Raw genomic sequence first — 20,000 nt, 5'->3', positions numbered from 1 at the left:
TTTCTGAGCGAATCCAAGGTTGAGTGAATCGAGTGAGTCAATGATTCAGTGACTCGTTCATAAAGGCAGTCACTTGCTTTGCTTATAAATGAATCAGCTGTTTGAACGAATGATTCAATGACTCACTTTACAAGACTTTCTGCCACCTACTGGAGCTTCTATAGAGTATCATTTCATTTTTTTATGTTTTAATTTTAATATGGAATCAAAACAATTCTTTCTAAAGCTACTTTCGTCTAATGTGTATCCTAATGTCTTGTATTTTCTTAAGAGTTATTTCAATCTTTTAGGGGTAATTTATCAGCATAAACTGATGTGATTATCCGCACCTCATGTAATTAATAAGATTAAATCTTTTTCAAAATTGCTTGACAGCCTTAATTTCAATAACTAAAGACATCTGCATGTTCACAGCTAATGGTCACATGCCATGCAGCTAATAACCAGTGTCTCAACCAGATGCTGCTTCTTAATGGAGCTGACCGCTAGAGAGGGAATGGAGTGTGGTGTTTAGGACCATGAGGACACATGGGTTCAGGCGGGGGAGCGGAGCGGCCGCGGCGCTGGAGAGGGAACCGTGTCACGTGATGATCATTAGATCTGGAGCACGGTGACCCTCCTCACACACACCGCCGCTCCACACCCCGCAGTCAGTCACCTGATCTCATCAGCAGAAAAGTTCACAATAGTGGGGATGAAGTTCTCGCGCATTATGATGGAGCGAATCTGCTTCCAGTCGGTGGTGCTCTCGCCCAGCAGCAGACAGATGGACTCCAGAGCCAGCTTGACCGCGGCCGGCGGGTTGGCCATCGATCGCACCTCCACTAAGTGCTGCTTCTTAATCGATTTAACAGCTAAACAAGCCACAAGCCGTGAGCAGAGGAAAGAGTGAAGACAGGAAGAGGTTAGCGCCGGGAAAAGACCACGAGCACCGCTGGCAAACACACGAGAGACAGAGTTCAGAAGTGTGTGCTGTGATTATACAGAGCGGGAAACTTCAGAACATCTGTCACAGCTGCAGCCGGTGTGTGTTTACAGATGGCCATGACTGCTGAAATAACACTTTACTCCGTTTATGACATTAGGTGTGAGTGTGTTAATTCAGTTTACTGTTACTAACACATTTTTCTTCTGTTAACATTAGTTAATAAACTATGAACTAACTTTAATTATCAATACGATAAATAATATTCATATTTTTATTCATTTACAATTTATGGTTCAGTAGTGTTTTCTTTTTTTTTTATATAGTAAAGCACTATTTCAGTTTTGGTTCACTATCCATTTAACAAACTATTGCTAGATTAATGGTATGGGTCCGTGAGGTCAAAGCTAGCTGTCGTATCAGTGAAACCCCCCATCGGTCGACCTCTAGCTAATGTGTGCAGATTACTGTAACATGAACAGAGCAGTGGAAGCTCGGAGGAGACGGAGCGAAGCGTACCGTTCTGAGCCTCGATGACGGCCGGCTCCACCTGGTCCAGATCCTGCTTCACACTCAGCTGCTTGTCTTTAATCACTTCCTGCTGCTTGTAAACCGCTTCCTGTATCTCCTGACTCATGACCTGTGGAGCCGAACAACACCCGTCAGGTTATTTAGGAGATCAGCGGCTGAACGAGGAGCTGAACGGTGACTCTTGCCTTCTTCTTCTCGGCCTCCTGCTGGTCTTTCACCATCTTCTTCAGCTTGTCGTTGGCAGCAGCATTCTTGACCTCCAGCTCCTGACTCTTGATCCGCAGGTCACGCCGCAGCTCCTCCACCTGTGACAGCACACGTTAATAACGCTGAAGCAGCTCGTGCGTCTGCGTGTGTGGTGTGAAGCACGCACCTGATCCACCGTCTCTTTGATTTTGCGCAGACCCACGTTCAGATGCATCTGCTGCTCCTCCAGCTCGCTGCGCTTCTCGTTGAACAGGTTGGCGTAGTGGTTGATGAAGTCCAGGTAGTGACGCGGGGTGATGGCCATAGTGTGACCGCCGCGCTTCGCCAGACGGTTGTTAGCCTAACACACACACACACACACACACACACAGAGAAATAAAGCGTCACAGAGTGCACGGACAGCAGCATGCACCTCATCAGACGTGAGCGGGGCGCTCTGACCTGGTGCAGGGTCTGATGCACGAACACACATCCGTTGACGATGGCCTCGCGGTGCGTGGGAGTCTGCGGCAGCTTGTCATACACCGTGGGCATGTAGTCCGGCACTTTGTAGTTGGGCTTCTCCAGGTCCATCTTGCTGGTGAACTCTTTACCCACCTGATACAGCGCTTCAGTGGACCAATCCCCAAACCAGTTGAGCACACACCTGAGGAGAAACACATCAGTCCAGCGTAAGAGCAAACACCCATCCACCACACAATACACCTGCTAACACAACACCGCTTCCATCCCATGAGTGCAAAACAACAAAACCACTTCCCTGGAAACTGATGCAAGGAATCAACAAAAATTAAACTTGCTGCAACCAAGAAAACCTGTGGCATTGGATTTTTTTTAATGCACATCATTGAATTTTACTTCCAGTGTTTTTTTTAAGTAATATTTCAAAACTGGCATAAAAGCAGGTGATGGAAGCATATACACTGTAGCTGTTTATTCTAGAGCACACGATCGCACCTGTTGAAGAGGGCAGGTGAGGTGGCCGCTCGGTCCTTCAGTCCCTCTGATGACGGGTTCATGGTGAACACCACGTGCAGGTTCCTGATCACCTGACTGGTGAACCACTTGTAGAGCTCCTCGTGAGTGTCCAGCATCAAGCCCTCCTTCTGCGCTCCTTCCTTGCACTGCGTCATCAGCGTGGCGTATTCGTCGCCCTCGAACAGACCGGGCACCTGCAACAGCACAGAGCGGTCAGAACACCGGACAGACGGAGAGCGAGAGACGGTCTTCATCAGGGGTCACACCTCTCCGTTGGCCAGCAGCGTGTTCATGCGCTCCAGGAAGCCCGAGTCCAGCACGTTCGACTCGTCCATGATGAAGGCGATCTTCTCGTTCTTGCAGCCGGAGCGACGGAGCACTGTCCGCAGGTCTTCGTCAAAGTCCTCGCCCGTGTATTTCCTGTGGACCTGCGAGGACACGATGGGTTAGCCTCAAACAAACAGAACTGGAGACAATCTCTATCTCACTGCTCTGACCTTGATCTGATAGACGCTCAGGCCGTTCATCCAGGCCACGAAGCGGGAGAGCGTGGTCTTTCCAGCGCCGCTGACGCCGATCAGGAGCAGGTGACCCTGCGGCTGACGGAAGATCCTGGAGGAGAACATCAGCATGACGTCACTGAAGCATCAGCAGGAGAAATAACAAACAGCGGTGTCTCTTCAGACTCTCTGTACCTGTCGATCCTCAGCACGTGATCCAGAACCTCATTGAAGAGCACCAGAGGAACATCCAGCTCCTCCTCGTAGAACACCTTCAGTCTGGCCTTCACATAGTCACGCAGCTCCTCCTGCTCCACGGGAACATAGTCCTGCAGGAGAACAGCAGAAGCTCAGTCGTCCGTCTGCAGGGACGTCCAGAAGAGTTCAGCTCGGTCACTCACCTTGGAGAGCCAGTTGCTGTACAGGATGGGTCTGTTAAGGGCCTTGTCACGCTCGATGTTGGGGAAGTGTTTGAGGGCGACCGTGTCGATGTTCTCATCCGTCCAGCGTCTCTCCTCATCCTCCACCAATCTGCAGGAGAACCAGATCAATCAGTGTCATACTCGAGTCAAATGTAACACTGTTTAGAAGAAAACGCAACACGGTTTCAAAACAGGAAGCTAAACTGTAACCATGTGATCTACAGGAGCCTTAAACTCACCGGTCCTGGAAGAGTCTCAGCGCTTCGTGAGCCCAGATGCGAATCAGACCCTCCACAGGAAGTGTCTCCAGCGGCCGCAGCGCCTCAAAGATGCCTCGGACCCAGCGGGTCATCTCTCTGGGAGAGTAGATGTAGTGCGGCTGTGTGTCCTGAGTGAACCGCTCCTGCTCAACATAAAACAGTCAGATAAACATCTCATCATCTCAGGAGCAAACCCAGGAGCGTTCAGGGTTAGACTGCACACCTGAGACATGGTGTAGAACTCGACCATGGCAGCCGTGAGCGGCTCAGCGAAGGTCCGCAGGGACGGGATCAGTCGGAGCATGGCTCTGTTGAAGGTGCCGTAGATCTGTGTGAGCGAGGCCGGCCCGGGATAGTCCACATACACCACCGGCACGTGACGCAGAAACCTGCACACGGTCACACGAGGAACGTCAGGACATCACTGAACACATCTCCGTCTGTATGAGCAGTGATGAGGACCCACCTGTAGGAGAGCGGCTTCCTGCCGGGGTCTGTGGGGGGGTTACAGGCTCCGACGAACTGGATCCGCTCCAGCTTCACCCAGGTCTGGTCTGAGGTGCGGTAGAAGCCCCCGTGCTCCACCATCTGAACACAGCACACGGGTCACACTCACACACACACACACACACACACACACACACACACACACACCCCCCGCAGCGACGCGCACCTGTCTGATGAAGGAGATGACCCGCTGCGTGCCGTACTTGTCCATGTCGGGGAGGTTGATCTCGTCACAGAAGAGCACCAGCCACTTGCCCAGCTGCACCGGAGCCAGAACCACGCCGTTCGGAGTCCTGCGGTACTCACAGTAATGATCGAAGGTCTTCAGCAGCAGCTCTGGAGTCGTAGCGCTGGAGAAGTTCAGTCCCACCACCTGGAGAACACACACATTACACATGTGTCCGAGCATCAGATCAGACTGCTCCATCTGTGACCGCTCCTCACCTCCATGTCCGGCAGGGCTCTCAGGGCACTGAACAGGGTCATGGTCTTCCCGGAGCCCGGCGGCCCACAGAGCACCAGAGGCTTGTGTTCGGCCAGCCAGGTGTAGAGCAGAGCCTCGTGCCGCACCGTGTCCAGAGTGGGCACCACCACGTCCGGCGAGGCCACCTTGTGCGTCTCCACCTCGATCTGAGGCACCTTCACCTGCCAGGACTGCCACTCGCCCGTGATGGACACCTGACGGATTCACCGCAGCGTTAGAGTCACACACTCACCTCAAACATCACACTGCACCTGAGACGGCGTCCGCTCGCACCTCGTAGTCGATGATCGGCACGTTCGGAGCGGACGGCAGAGACACGGTGGTGATGCGGCGGATGTATTCTCCCAGCTCCGCTCGCATCTTCAGCCTGCTGTCACCCGAGAAGGACCACAGCACTGCGTAGATCAGGTATTTCTGCACCACAAGCTCAGAGTTAGCATGTGTCATTACCTCTCACTCACGTAGCATGTAAACACATGAGCCGGCTCGTCCAGGGGTCACACCTGCATGTATTTCTCCAGCTGGTCCATGGGCATGGGGAAATCCGGGTGGTTGTTGTTGTAGAGGGCGATGTTGCGGCAGGCCTGATGCAGCATGGAGAAGAGCGAGCTCAGCGAGCGCAGACGCGTGAAGTCCATGATGTGCTCCATCTTAGAGGCGTGTTCCAGAGCTTTGATGACCAGACCGGTGGAGGTGAAGTACGGCTGGAGGATCACAGCGGCGTCTCTCTGGATCTGTGGATCAAACACAGGACGCTCTGAAACCTGACGAGCACACGCATGAAGCACACACGGAGCGATCGAGAGAAAGATGGAGTACCTGCAGCATTGGTGAAGCGGCCTCCTCGCCCTCGTCCTCCGTGGCCTTCCTCATGCGCTGAGCCTCATCCTCTCCCTCATCCAGCGGGATGCTCCTCAGACGCGCCAGGAAGTTGTTGAAGATCATGTCGGTGCTGAGAACGTCCTCGCTGAACCAGACCATCCCACAGCGAGACACGGTGGCCAGCGTGGCGTACTTCAGGTCCTGCACCTCAAACATGATGCGCACCTGTGTGACGAGAGCATCATCATCATCATCATCATCATCATCATCATCATCTCGACTACACACTCCACATCAGATCTGCTGCGTACGTTGGGTGGCAGGCTGAGGCGCTCTCCGTTGGGGAGAGTCAGGAGCTTGTTGTCGTCCAGCACAGAGTTCAGATTCTCCACCCACTCCGGATCCACGTCACCGTCGAAGATGATCCACTGCCGCTTCTGCAGCTCTCCACGGACGTTATCGATGATCCTGAAAACACACACACACACACACACACACACACACACACACACACATGAGCACAGGCATCAGAATGAACACACACCTGAGGACAGACGAGGACTCACTTCCGGAGCACGTGTGTGAAGAGTCCGTCGGTCCACTCGCGAGTGTTGGGGTCCAGCGTGCCGTACAGGTGGTCTTTGCTGATGGCTTTGGGGTCGATGATGTGAGCGACGCCCTCCAAACCCTCCAGCCTCTCCAGGGCTTTGAGCAGGACTCTCCAGGCCATGGTCTTCCCGCTGCCGGACGGCCCGACCATCATCAGCCCGTGATTGATCTGAGTGATCTGATACAGCTGCAGCACCTGAGGAGGAGCACACGGTCAGACCCATGAGTGTGTGTGTGTGTGTGTGTGAGAGAGTATGACAGAGTGTGAGAGTGTGTGAGTTTCTGTGAGTGAGTGAATGTGAGCGAGACAGAGTGAGTGTGAGAGTGAGTGTGAGTTAGGGCTGCACAATATTGGGAAAAAATGATATTGCGATGTTATTTTTCTGCGATATATATTGCGATAAAATCTAATCAATTTTTTTCTTACAAACAAAAATGGGATGAACACACATTCTCATTTTAAATTATTTAAACATCGACACCATTGTGTCGATTGATTAATATGCACGAGGGAGAGAGAGCAGACAGCGCTCGTTTGAAAACAGGGATCGTGCTCTCTCTCTCTCTCTCTCTCTCTCTCTCGCGCTCTCTCTCTCTCGCGCTCTCTCTCTCGCGCTCTCTCTCTCTCGTGCTCTCTCTCTCTCTCGTGCTCTCTCTATCGCGCTCTCTCTATCGCGCTCTCTCTCTCTCTGCCCTGTTAAACTGACAGGACTTAAAAACACATGCAAATGATAAACTTTCACTCTCTGATGGTTAAACTGTGCAATTAATCCACGAATCACATTCGCCAAGGGCGGGGGAGCAGCTGGCCCATACAGTTAATGAATAAAGGATCAACTACGACAGCCTACATCGCACATCCTGCAATGTGACTATCGTAGATTCGTACATCGCGATATCGATGCTTAAACGACACATCATGCAGCCCTAGTGTGAGTCTCTGTGAGAGAGTGTGAGTGTAACAAAGTGTGAGTGACTGTAGAGTGAGAGAGTTAGTGAGTGAGTGTGACCGTGTTTGTGAGAGTGTGACTGAGTGTGTGAGAGTGAGCCAGAGTGTGAGTGTGTGATAGAGAGAGTGTGTGATAGAGAGTGTGTGAGTGTGACTGAGTGTGAGTGTGTGATGGAGAGTGTGTGTGAGTGATTGAGTGTGACTTAGTGTGAGTCTCTGAGTGAGTGAGTGTGATTGTTAGTGTGTGTGTGTGCAAGAGTGAGAGTGACTGAGTATGAGTGTGTGATACAGTGTGACTGAGTGTGAGAGATAGAGTGTGACTGAGTGTGAGAGATAGAGTGTGACAGTGTGACAGTGTGTGAGAGTGACTGAGTGTGACTTAGTGTGAGTCTCTCTGAGTGAGTGTGATTGTTAGTGTGTGTGTGTGTGTGCAAGAGTGAGAGTGACTGAGTATGAGTGTGTGATACAGTGTGACTGAGTGTGAGAGATAGAGTGTGACTGAGTGTGAGAGATAGAGTGTGACTGAGTGTGAGAGATAGAGTGTGACAGTGTGACTGTGTGAGAGTGACTGAGTGTGTGTGTGTGTGTGTGTGTGTGATTGAGTGTGACTTAGTGTGAGTCTCTCTGAGTGAGTGTGATTGTTAGTGTGTGTGTGTGTGTGTGTGCAAGAGTGAGTGACTGAGTATCAGTGTGTGATAGAGTGTGACAGTGTGACTGAGTGTGAGTGTGTGAGAGTGTGACAGTGTGAGAGTGACAGAGTGTGTGAGAGTGATTGAGTGCGACTTAGTGTGAGTCTCTCTGAGTGAGTGAGTGTGATTGTTAGTGTGTGTGTGAGTGTGTGCAAGAGTGAGAGTGACTGAGTATGAGTGTGTGCAAGAGTGACTGTGAGTATGAGTGTGTGAGAGAGTGTGACAGAGTGTGACTGAGTGTGTGTGAGATAGAGTGTGACAGAGTGTGACTGAGTGTGTGAGTGACTGAGAGTGTGTGTGAGTGATTGAGTGTGACAGTGTGAGTCTCTCTGAGTGAGTGAGTGTGATTGTTAGTGTGTGTGTGTGAGTGTGCAAGAGTGAGAGTGACTGAGTATGAGTGTGTGCAAGAGTGACTGAGTATGAGTGTGTGCAAGAGTAACAGAGTGTGAGACTGAGTGAGGGAGTGTGAGTATGTGAGAGTTTGTGTCTGTCTCTCTGTGTGACAGAGTGTGAGTGAGTGAGTGTGAGACTGAGTGAGGGAGTGTGAGTGAGTGTGTGAGAGTGTGAGTGAGAGTAACAGAGTGAGTGAGTGAGAGTCTCTGTGTGTGTGTGTGTGTGTGTGTGTGTGTGTCTCACCTTCTCCACCCACATGCTGCCCACGTCGTCTCCGTCTCCGTATGTGAGGTACATCTCGGCGCAGACCTTCTTCAGCTCTTCTCTCAGAGCGGTCATCTCTCCGCGCATGTACTGGACGCCGGGGAAGACGTCTGAGAGCAGGCTGAAGAGCAGAGGGATGTCCTCGGCCACCAGCTTCGGCACCATGGTCTCACACACGCTCTGGATCAGGATCTGATGGTCGAGCACATGAAGAACGCTCAGAGATCACAGATCTACTCTAACTCACTCATTCATGTTTCCTGTTTTACTGTGAAAGAGTCTACTAAACATTAATCTGCACCTGCTTTTATCAAAATGATAAGATTCCAAAAATAAAAGCTAAAATGTCACATAAAACAAACTTCCCGTCTCACCTCCTGCTCCGGAAGGTTCTCTGCGATCTCGTTCTCATCCACGTCCTCACCGCGCTCACGCTTCTCTCTCTTGATCTTCTGGATGCGCTCTCTCTTCACGTTCCCGGCGCTGATCAGCACGCTCTTGAGCGCTCGCAGACCGAAGTCATAGTGAGACTGAGACGACAGCTGCTCGTCACACAACCTGCAACCACAGAGCGCACTGGGTTAAAGGTCACGACCTCACACACACACACACAGAACAGCAGCGGAGCCGGACGCAGACGCACTTGAAGAACGGGACGATCTTCTTGGCCAGGATCTCTGCGGTGCGGAAGCCCTGTGAGTACAGCATGACCTGAGCGATCAGCTGACGGTCCGGTTTGGTCATGGCCAGACTCCTGAAGAGCTTCTTGAGGTTATCGGGCAGGTTGGAGCGTCCGGCGTAACCAGGATTCATCGTGATGAAGATGGCCATCTCCGCACTCACCTTCACCTGTTTGTTCAGCAGCTCAGTGGTGACGGGCACGCCTGCACATACACACACACACACACACACACACACACATAGATCAGCATCTAAATTAGATTCTAAACCGATCTTCCAAATGCATCACGATCTTATATTTTAGCAGCAGATGGCGCTCTCCTCTAGTGTTGATCCACACACAGACACTGATGAAGAAGAGCTGAACATCACCGAGTCTGTAACTTCACGTTGTCTCAGAATGCCTTTATTACAGCAGATTAATGTAAACACAGTCAAACACCACTGTGAACACTCTTGTGATTCACATCAAAATTTTCTAATTTAATGATTATTTTAGGTTCAAGTGTGTAGAATTCTGTTTCTCAAGCATGCAGCGCCACCTGCTGTTCACAACTAAGCTCAATATCGACTTAAAGAATTATGATGCATTCTGAAAATCTCAGAATGTTTCTCGAGTGATGCATGATTTATTCCCCCAGGCCTAGCATCCTGCACGTACTGTGGTCTCGGTTGGGGTTGCTGTGTTCTCTCAGGGCCACCTGGATGTACTGGACCTGCTGAGACACGGCAGACAGCATGCGCTCCTCCAGACGGTTGAACTCGTCGAAGCAGCCCCAGGCTCCCACCTGACACAGACCCACAAAGATGCGACCCATCGCCTGCAAGACAAGACACCGTCACACCCCGAGACTGAACACCTGTTACTGACACCGTCCTGTGACGCCCGTCGCACCTGGAAGTCAAAGGTCTCGTCGCAGTTGAAGACCAGGACGAAGCGACCCAGCTGGTGACCCAGAGCTTTCACAGACTCCGTCTTCCCCGTCCCAGCAGGACCTACAGGACAAGAACACCGTCAGCCACCGCGCACACACACACACACACTCTCTCTCTCTCACACACACACACTCTCTCACATACACACACATACACACGCACGCACACACAAACACACGCATGCACACACAAACACACGAGCGCACACACGAACACACGCGCACACACACACTCTCTCTTACACACACACACACGTGCACTCTCTCACACACACACTCTCTCACATACACACACACACACGCGCACTCTCACACACGCGCGCACACACACACGCACACACTCGCTCTCTCACACACACACTCTCTCTCTCTCTCACACACACACACACGCATGCATGCACACACACTCTCTCTCTCTTACACACACGTGCACTCTCTCACACACACACACACTCTCTCACATACACACACACACACACACACTCTCTCTCACACTCTCTCTCTCTCTCTCTCTCTCTCTCTCTCTCTCTCTCTCTCTCACACACACACTCTCTCTCTCTCTCTCTCTCTCTCTCTCACACACACACACACACGCGCACGGGCACGCACACACACACACTGACCGAAGGGCGATCCTCCCAGACGGGCCTCCAGCGCCTGAGTCATGGTCAGGTAGCAGCGGTCGGTCAGTGGCGTCTGCACCAGCTTGTCCTGCACACCCAGGTACTCGAAGCCGTAGTTGAACTTGGCGTTGGCCATCTGGATGGAGAGCTGCTGGAGGACGTCGGTCTGCTTGGGGTCGAAGTAGAAGCGCATCTGGCTGAGCCACTCGAAGGACTTGGGGTTGTTGATCTTGTTCTTGATCAGAGTCCTGCTCACGTCTCTCTGGTGCACCAACTCTGTGATCTACCAAAGAAACACACACAGGTCATGGTTCAGGAGTGAGCGTCTGCGTGTGTGTGTGTGTGCGCATCAGAAGGTCACTGCTGTGTTTGTGCTCACCAGGTGCTCCAGCTTCCTCCTGCGCAGCGGTGGCTGCTCCATCAGGACCGTGTCGGCCAGCAGGTTCAGCGTCGCCTCCACGTTGGTCAGCACGGCCTGCAGCGGACCCATGTCCACTCCTCCGTTGATGGTGTTCAGAGCGCTCTCCACGTTCTCTGACCAGTCGATCTGTGCGGACAGGACCACCAGCTGGGCCTGGACACAGCAGACAGAGGTTAAACACTCATGATCAGGTGGACAGACTCCGGGTCAGTCTGGGAGGACGGGTCACCTGGTATCGGTCGATCCAGCTGATGTAGGTGCTCAGGTCGATGCCCGTGCCCTTGTTGAAGTCGCCCACCTCTGTGACGGACTCGGCCAGCAGCTTGGCCAGCGTCACACGCATCTCACGCTCCACCAGCGTCAGCCACTCGTTGATCTTCGGATGCTTCGTGATGGACACCGGCGTCTTATAGAGCACCTGAACACAGCAGAGCGCTCACAGGTTCACACTAACACAGTTATATTACTGATGTAACGGCTCTGACTGACTCTTGACTGGCCACACAATCCTCCATCAGACGTGTGTGTGTCTGGGGACGAGCCGTACCTCCTCTCCCTCTCGGGACGAGATGCCCAGCACCTCCGTGTTGTCCTCGTTCAGCAGGATGCTCGAAACTCCAGCGAACATCTTCTTGAAGTGTTTCTGCAGTTTGGCCACATTCTTACTGTTGCCGATGATCTCCAGCAGATCTTCATCACCAACAAAGTAGAACCTGCGGGAAACACAAATGATGAGTGTTTAATCAACCGTGATGACACGAGTAAAGAAATAAGGCCTGCAATTATTTTACCAACTAAACAAGATTGTTAAAACACATTTTCATTAAAATACTACTAATCTTTCAAAAATCACTGGTTAACACATCACATGAAAGTCAAAGAGAGATCGCTGAGCTGAAAGGTCTGACCTGGGGAACGACGAGCGCTCTCTCTCCAGATATTCTCCCAGGGCTTTCTGGATCTTTCCCAGCAGGTCAGCGAGTCTCTCCAGTGACCTCTGAACCCCCTGAATGTTCAGGACGTCCATGACCAGAGGAGACTTGGTCACCTTCTTCATCAGGGCCAGGAACTCTGTGCTGATGCTGTGGAATCAGACGAGTCACATGTTAAAGCCACAGTCTGCGTGTTCTTCGGCTCACTGATGTAATGAGTCTGACCTCTGGAAGCGCTGCGTCTCCACAGGAAGCAGGTGTTTGATGTCAGCACTTCCTGTGAAAATGCCTTCCAGGTAAACCCAGCGGCGCTGCACGTCGATCCAGACGTCAAACAGAGCCATGATGCGGTTGAGTTTGTCCTCCCAGCTCAGAGCGTCCTCCTCGAACACCTGTGAGAACAGAGAGACTGCTGGGACACACGGCTCCTCACGAACACACACTCGCTCTCGTTCTCTTCAGTACCTTGTAGTAGGGCGAGAGCTTCATGGCCGACACACTGTTGATGTGCTCCTTCACTTTGTTGAACAGATCGTCCCATCCTCGAATCAGACGACACTTGTTCTGATAGTTGACCAGGTCGAGCTCGTACGAGTTCCACACTTCACGAATCTGCCGCGAAGAGGAAGGAGTGTTAGAACACACACTCTCACACACGCACTCAAACTCTCAAACACACACGCACTCACACTCTCTCACAGACTCTCACACACACTCAAACTCTCAAACACACACACAAACACACACACACACTCACACACACACACACTCAAACTCCCAAACACGCACACACTCACACTGTCTCTCACTCTCACAGACACTCACACACACTCTCTCTCACACTCACGCACACTCTCTCAAACACTCACACACATTCTCACACACACACACACTCACTCTCACACACACTCTTTCACTCTCACACTCTCTCACAGACACTCACACACACGCTCACTCTCTCCCAAACACACTCACACTCTCTCTCTCTTACACACACACACACTCACACACACGCACTCAAACTCTCAAACACACACACACTCAAACTCTCAAACACGCACACACTCACACTCTCTCTCAAACACTCACACACATTCTCTCACAGACTCACACACACTCTCTCTCTCACACACACTTTCACTCTCACACTATCTCACAGACACTCACACACACACTCTCTCACACACTCACGCACACTCTTTCTCTCTCAAACACTCACACACATTCTCTCACAAACACACACACACTCTCTCTCTCTCACTCTCACACACACTTTCACTCTCACACTATCTCACAGACACTCACACACACACTCTCTCTCCCAAACACACTCACACACTCTCTCTCTCTCTCACACACACACACACTTTCACACTCACACTCTCACTCAAGCACACTCACACGCACACTCTCACTCACACTCTCACACACACAAGCACACTCACTCACACTCTCTCACACAAGTACACTCTCTCACACAAGTACACTCACTCACACAAGTACACGCACGCACTCTCACACGCACTCTCTCACACGCACTCTCTCACACTCTCACTCAAGCACACACTCTCTCACTCTCTTTCTCACACACTCACACTCTCTTTCACTCTCACACTCTCACAGACACTCACACACACTCACTCACTCTCTCACACAAGTACACTCACTCACACAAGTACACTCACTCACACAAGTACACGCACGCACTCTCACACGCACTCTCTCACACGCACTCTCTCACACTCTCACTCAAGCACACACTCTCTCACTCTCTTTCTCACACACTCACACTCTCTTTCACTCTCACACTCTCACAGACACTCACACACACTCACTCACTCTCTCACACAAGTACACTCACTCACACAAGTACACGCACTCACACAAGTACACGCACTCACACAAGTACACGCACTCACACAAGTACACGCACTCTCACACACACTCTCTCACACACACTCTCTCTCTCAAGCACACACTCTCTCTCACTCTCTTTCTCACACACACTCTCTTTCACTCTCACACTCTCAGACACTCACACACACTCACTCACACAAGTACACGCACTCTCTCACACGCACTCTCTCACACAAGCACACTCACACAAGCACACTCACACAAGCACACTCACACAAGCACACTCACACAAGCACACTCACACAAGCACACTCTCTCTCACTCTCTCACACACTCTCACTCGCACTCACACTCTTTCACTCACAGACACTCACACACACACACACTCACATAAGCACAGTCACACGCACTCTCCCTCACACTCTCTCACATAAGCAGTCACACGCACACTCTCACTCACACACACACACACTCACTCACTCGCACACTCACACTCTTTCACTCTCACAGACACTCACACACACACACACACTCACATAAGCAGTCACACGCACACTCTCACTCACACTCTCTCACACACACACACTCTCACGCACTCACTCACACAAACTCTCTTTCACTCTCTCTCACACACTCACTCACTCGCACTCTCTTTCACTCTCACACCCCCACTCGCACACACTCACTCGCACACAAGCACACTTACACTCGCACACAAGTACACTCTCTCACACGCACTCTCTCACACAAGCACACTCACACAAGCACACTCTCTCTCACTCTTTCTCACACACTCTCACTCGCACTCACACTCTCTTTCACTCTCAGACACTCACACACACACACTCTCACATAAGCACAGTCACACGCACTCTCACTCACACTCTCTCACATAAGCACAGTCACACGCACACTCTCACTCACACACACACACACACACACTCACTCACTCGCACACTCACACTCTCTTTCACTCTCACACTCTCAGACACACACACACACACTCTCACATAAGCACAGTCACACGCACACTCTCACACTCTCTCACACACACACACACTCTCGCGCACACACACTCACTCACTCTCTCACACACACACACTCACTCGCGCACACACACTCACACACAAACTCTTTCACTCACTCTCTCACACACTCACTCACTCGCACACTCACACTCTTTCACTCTCACACCCCCACTCGCACACACTCACTCGCACACAAGCACACTTACACTCGCACACAAGTACACTCACTCACACACGCACTCTCTCTCACACGCACTCTCTCACACGCACTCTCTCACACAAGCACACTCACACAAGCACACTCTCTCACTCTCTTTCTCACACACTCGCACTCGCACTCACACTCCCTTTCACTCTCACAGACACTCACACACACACTCTCACATAAGCACAGTCACACGCACACTCTCACTCACACACACACACACACACACTCACTCACTCGCACACTCACACTCTCTTTCACTCACAGACACTCACACACACACACACACACACACTCACATACGCACAGTCACACGCACACTCTCACTCACACACACACACACTCACTCGCACACTCACACTCTCTTTCACTCACAGACACTCACACACTCTCACATAAGCACAGTCACACGCACACTCTCTCTCTCACACACACACACACACTCTCACGCACTCACTCTCACTCACACTCACTCACACACGCACTCTCTCTCACACGTACTCTCTCTCTAACACGCTCTCTCACTCACACACACATTCTCTTTCTCTCTCAAACACTTTCTCTCTCTCACTCTCTCACACACACACACACACACTCACTCTCACACTCTCTCACTCACACACACATTCTCTTTCTCTCTCAAACACTTTCTCTCTCTCACTCTCTCACACACACACACACACACTCACTCTCACACTCACTCACTCTCACACACACTCTCACACCTGCTTGAGGAACTCCTCGAGGGCCATCTCTCCCTGTGCCACCAGCAGCACGTCCTTCACCACCATCTCGTTCTTCTGCAGGTCCACGTCCCAGATCTGACCCAGACTCAGCTCGGACAGAACCCAGTTCACATGCAGACGCTTCATCAGCTGCTTCCAGTGCCGGTCCTTCAGCGCCTCCGACTTCAGCTCAATCACCAGCATGTTCACCTGAGGATCAGCACAGCGAGGGTTTAGGAGCCTGGCTGACTCTATCCCAGCATGCTCAGCGGTTCAGGCCGGAGCGGCTCACCTTCATGTAGCCCTTGAGCAGTCTCTGCACGAACTCGTAGGAGGCGTACTGCCTCAGTCGAGCGGGGAAGTTCTTCAGCTGGTTGAGGAGAGCGTCCAGACTCTGGCGCAGCTGCACAGCAGAAGAACACAGACTCGGTGTGAGCCAGACTCAGGTGTGTGTATCTCAGGAGACGCGGGTGTGTGTCTCACCTTACGCGGCTGCACAGAGACCCACGGTTGCTCCTTCATCTGATCTATCTGCTCCCAGACCTTCGACAGCTCCGACCAAACCCCCTTCAGATCCTGCAGCTCCTCCAGAGCCACCTGACCAACACAACACACACGTGAACAACAGCACGACGAGCAGAAGACGGTCTGCATCAAAGTGTGATCTCACAACGATTTCTGAAAACATTAAGCGAACTGAACCCAGCGTGTTTTCATGCACTGGACCGTTTTGAGCTCTGTTTTTCCAAAATACACATTTAATGGTTTATTATATTGCAATTCATCTACTTGAGTCTTTATGTCAATCTCAATCCATTAGGGATGTAACGATGCACCGGTTGAATATCGATACAAATATGTGCTGATTCAAATCAGTTCAGACGAATCGTGATACGTTTGGGGAGGAGTTTGTATGAATGTATCTTTGAGGGAAACTGTCAGCTGAAAAGTATCAATAATATTATCTTTTCATCTGATCTCTGTACAGCAGTAACGGAGGAAACACTGTATCTGCTGCTGCACGAGCGCCTCCTGCTGGCAGAGACTGAATCTGCGTCTCATTCAGAGCTTCTGCTGTTCGAGTCTCGCTCATATGATTTATTAACAGTTTCACAAAGTCTGATCATTGTTTTAAAATGTCAAATCATACGATATAATTTAGCTTTAAAACTGTTCATGCTGTGATTGAAATGCAGCGGTTGCCTCGAAGTTTGAATGAAAAGAACAAAGCCTTGGTTTAGATGAAAATATTTTTTTGTCTTATTTGATTAGATTTGCAATTAGTTTTAAAATTTAGCTTTGTTATTTGACATGTCAATTTCACAAAGAAATTGTCCAAGCTATAAGGATCCCTTTTCAATAATGTCAAATCTAATTTTTTTTTGTCAGTATCATAAATAAACTTTTGTTGTATTCCTCTCTTTATTCTAAAAGTTTGTTAATTTTTCATTCTCACTGATTGATACAGCATTTCACTCCAAGAATCATGGTTAAAATGTGCTTGTTTTCTATCTGCTGACAGTATTTTCTAATTTATGGATAAAAAGAGAAATCCAAATTCTCCCCAAGAAAAACTTTAATTCCATTTCAACAATATCAAACAAGAATTTTGAACCTGACTTTATCCAGCGTTCAGATTTCTGCATATTAGTACATATTTAATTAGATTGATGCCTCGTTTGCATATGTATTGTAAATTTCAGAAATCTTAATGTAAGTACTTGATGCACTGTGATTTATCAAATGGGGAAAGTATGATGACATCAAGCCGTCAGGGTTCATCGACGCTCATAGATGATGAACTCAGTGATTGTTCGCTGGTTTGTCTCTCTGTTAAAGCGGTTTAGAAGCGTCTCTGTTATGAGCGAGGTCTGAAGCGCTTCACCTGGACTCTCTCCTCGCTGCTGCTCAGCAGACCTGTGTCCGTCAGCTCCAGCGCCTCTTTGGCCTTCGCACACTTCTCTCTGTCGTCCTTCAGCCGGCCGAACTTGCCCTCGTAGATGGTGAGCGACTGCAGCGCCTCCTCTGGACGCAGACTGCCCTGCAGCGATAACAAGCAGACAAACACTGAACGAGAGCTGCCAACACCACACCTCTCCCAGATCTCTCTCTCTCACACGTACTGCCACAGGTTTGGTCTTCTCCCAGTCCGACAGCAGGTCTGTGGTGCGGTTCTCCACGGCGCGGTCCTCCTGCACGATCTTCATCTGGAGGTTGGCCACCTGCTGCTGGATGGCCGTGTCTTTGCGCTTCATGATGTCGCTGAAGGCACCCCACTCGCCCTCGATGTTATCGATGTACAGCCAGGAGGAAGGGAACTGGAAGCGCTGTTTCTCCAGCAGACGCTGGCCGTTGCGGAACAGCTGCAGAGGACCAGACACGTTAATGACGTTTCCAGCACAGAACCGTGTTTAAGACCTAGACTGTACTCACATCCACTTGCTTCTCGAACTGTTTGATCTTGCGTTTGAGCGCCTGCACGTACGTGATGAAGGTCACGGCATCAGAGGTGCTGGCCGTATCCACCGAATGCTGCTCCAGCTCTTGTCGAGACTGTGAGAGACACAGAAGACTTCAGAACATTCACCTGAGCACAAACACCAGCTGTGCCTTCAGCGAGAGCGGCGCACACCTTGGAGATCTGCGAGTGGAAGTCCTGCATGTTGTTGCCCAACATCTGTCCAAACTTACTGAGCACCTCCTTATGCCACGAGTCGTACTTCAGATTGACCTTGGACTGAACCTAAAGCAGACGTAAAGAGAGACACGTGAGCGTTTGTGAGAGACTCCTCGTGACCCAACCCTGAGCCGCTTCCTCCTGACCTTGCCGTAGTCGATGACGGCCGGCCCGAACTCCTTCCTGGTCTCTGCGTTGTCAAACGTGCCTCGAGCTTTGCGGATCTGCACGAGCAGCGCCTGCCACTTGTTGAGATCTTCTCCCAGACGGCTGTAGATGTTCTCGGGCTGCATGTCCCACAGACACTGGTACTGGAGCCACACCTGAAGAGAAACACCGTCAGTCCTGCGTCTGAACACGCTCGCTCGCTCGCTCTGAGAGAAGACCTTACCTTCACGTACTGCTCCACCTCAGACACGATCTCCTTCACTGCGTTATAAGCTTCCTCCAGCGCAGACGGACCATCAGGCATCCTGGTCAGAGCGTTCCTGTAGAACTTCTCCTCTTCTGATAACTCGTAGTGAACGCCCACCTGAGAGAAGAGCAAACCGTGAAGACAAAATACTTTTAGAAAAAAACTGTGTTTTAAATGTTTTTGAACATGCAAGTAACCACCAGTAGATGACAGTAAACGACTGTTTTAATGAGCGAGTCATTAGTCACTCATTCAGAATCGAAACACTGCTGTGTTGCTCAGACACAAAACATTTCTGCTGTGGCTTTAATTGAAACTTTGGCAGCAAACTTGAGCAAAAACACTCAATATTATCTTACAAATTGCTAAGTTTGTGTCCATTTAACTCACAATAAAGCACCTTTTTTCCATGCTGATGACACGTTCACATGTGGATGGCGATTCATAAAAAAATGCCAAAAATCATCCTGATCCATCATCAACCTGTATACCTGACTAAATGGTTTTCTGGTCACAGAATGGTTTTCTTTCTGACGTAAATGTGATATTACGTAGATTTTTCTTACAAGCCGTTATACTGACATCTTTCAGTAGTTTAAACACTGACTGAGCGATTACTGCAGAATGATCATTTTTGGGTGAACTGTCCCTGAAACGAAGACGAACACAGACCTGATATCTCTGACTCTGGATTCTGGGTAGAGACAGGATGACCGTCTTCCACACAAACATCTCCTGGTAAAGCCTGTAGCGGCAGTCTTCGATCGGCGGGTTCAGATAGATCACCTGGTTAGTGATCCTCAGTTCATGGACCACATTCTGTTTGGAGGAAGAAGACGTTTGAGGGTGAAGTCACGAATCCTCAGTGCAGACAGACTCAGAGCTACAGGAGGACTTCTTGCCTTGATCTTGGGTTCTCCTCCGGGCTTGTGACTGACTTGAGGAGCCTCAGTGTCCATGT

General features: G+C 50.5%; 1 protein-coding gene across 1 annotated transcript in view; it reads right to left on the bottom strand.

Annotated features, from left to right (window-relative positions):
- The window catches only part of LOC127933156 (cytoplasmic dynein 1 heavy chain 1), a 37,075-nt gene that overhangs the window by 10,257 nt on the left and 6,818 nt on the right, over window positions 1-20,000 (bottom strand). The window contains exons 10-52 of the mRNA XM_052529913.1: window positions 19,942-20,000; window positions 19,712-19,858; window positions 19,016-19,156; window positions 18,771-18,947; window positions 18,580-18,690; window positions 18,381-18,500; window positions 18,071-18,310; window positions 17,833-17,988; window positions 16,431-16,544; window positions 16,240-16,350; window positions 15,948-16,157; window positions 12,598-12,744; window positions 12,358-12,524; window positions 12,109-12,282; window positions 11,748-11,913; window positions 11,430-11,618; window positions 11,159-11,353; window positions 10,780-11,062; window positions 10,117-10,217; window positions 9,883-10,042; window positions 9,184-9,424; window positions 8,915-9,098; window positions 8,520-8,732; window positions 6,203-6,441; window positions 5,948-6,104; window positions 5,634-5,861; window positions 5,318-5,548; window positions 5,088-5,228; window positions 4,775-5,008; window positions 4,497-4,703; window positions 4,290-4,411; window positions 4,047-4,212; window positions 3,803-3,966; window positions 3,543-3,672; window positions 3,337-3,470; window positions 3,139-3,253; window positions 2,908-3,069; window positions 2,621-2,835; window positions 2,105-2,309; window positions 1,830-2,003; window positions 1,642-1,761; window positions 1,445-1,565; window positions 659-854 (exon numbers count right to left, since the gene is read on the bottom strand). The exon at window positions 19,942-20,000 is cut by the window's right edge and continues 91 nt beyond it. Coding sequence (XP_052385873.1) covers window positions 659-854; window positions 1,445-1,565; window positions 1,642-1,761; window positions 1,830-2,003; window positions 2,105-2,309; window positions 2,621-2,835; window positions 2,908-3,069; window positions 3,139-3,253; window positions 3,337-3,470; window positions 3,543-3,672; window positions 3,803-3,966; window positions 4,047-4,212; window positions 4,290-4,411; window positions 4,497-4,703; window positions 4,775-5,008; window positions 5,088-5,228; window positions 5,318-5,548; window positions 5,634-5,861; window positions 5,948-6,104; window positions 6,203-6,441; window positions 8,520-8,732; window positions 8,915-9,098; window positions 9,184-9,424; window positions 9,883-10,042; window positions 10,117-10,217; window positions 10,780-11,062; window positions 11,159-11,353; window positions 11,430-11,618; window positions 11,748-11,913; window positions 12,109-12,282; window positions 12,358-12,524; window positions 12,598-12,744; window positions 15,948-16,157; window positions 16,240-16,350; window positions 16,431-16,544; window positions 17,833-17,988; window positions 18,071-18,310; window positions 18,381-18,500; window positions 18,580-18,690; window positions 18,771-18,947; window positions 19,016-19,156; window positions 19,712-19,858; window positions 19,942-20,000 — 7,267 coding nt within the window. The remainder of the gene's footprint in view (window positions 1-658; window positions 855-1,444; window positions 1,566-1,641; window positions 1,762-1,829; window positions 2,004-2,104; window positions 2,310-2,620; window positions 2,836-2,907; window positions 3,070-3,138; window positions 3,254-3,336; window positions 3,471-3,542; window positions 3,673-3,802; window positions 3,967-4,046; window positions 4,213-4,289; window positions 4,412-4,496; window positions 4,704-4,774; window positions 5,009-5,087; window positions 5,229-5,317; window positions 5,549-5,633; window positions 5,862-5,947; window positions 6,105-6,202; window positions 6,442-8,519; window positions 8,733-8,914; window positions 9,099-9,183; window positions 9,425-9,882; window positions 10,043-10,116; window positions 10,218-10,779; window positions 11,063-11,158; window positions 11,354-11,429; window positions 11,619-11,747; window positions 11,914-12,108; window positions 12,283-12,357; window positions 12,525-12,597; window positions 12,745-15,947; window positions 16,158-16,239; window positions 16,351-16,430; window positions 16,545-17,832; window positions 17,989-18,070; window positions 18,311-18,380; window positions 18,501-18,579; window positions 18,691-18,770; window positions 18,948-19,015; window positions 19,157-19,711; window positions 19,859-19,941) is intronic.

The sequence above is a fragment of the Carassius gibelio genome, chromosome A17, assembly GCF_023724105.1.
Source record: "Carassius gibelio isolate Cgi1373 ecotype wild population from Czech Republic chromosome A17, carGib1.2-hapl.c, whole genome shotgun sequence".
Classification (NCBI taxonomy): Eukaryota; Metazoa; Chordata; class Actinopteri; order Cypriniformes; family Cyprinidae; genus Carassius; species Carassius gibelio.
This window is presented reverse-complemented; position numbering and strand designations above follow the sequence as displayed.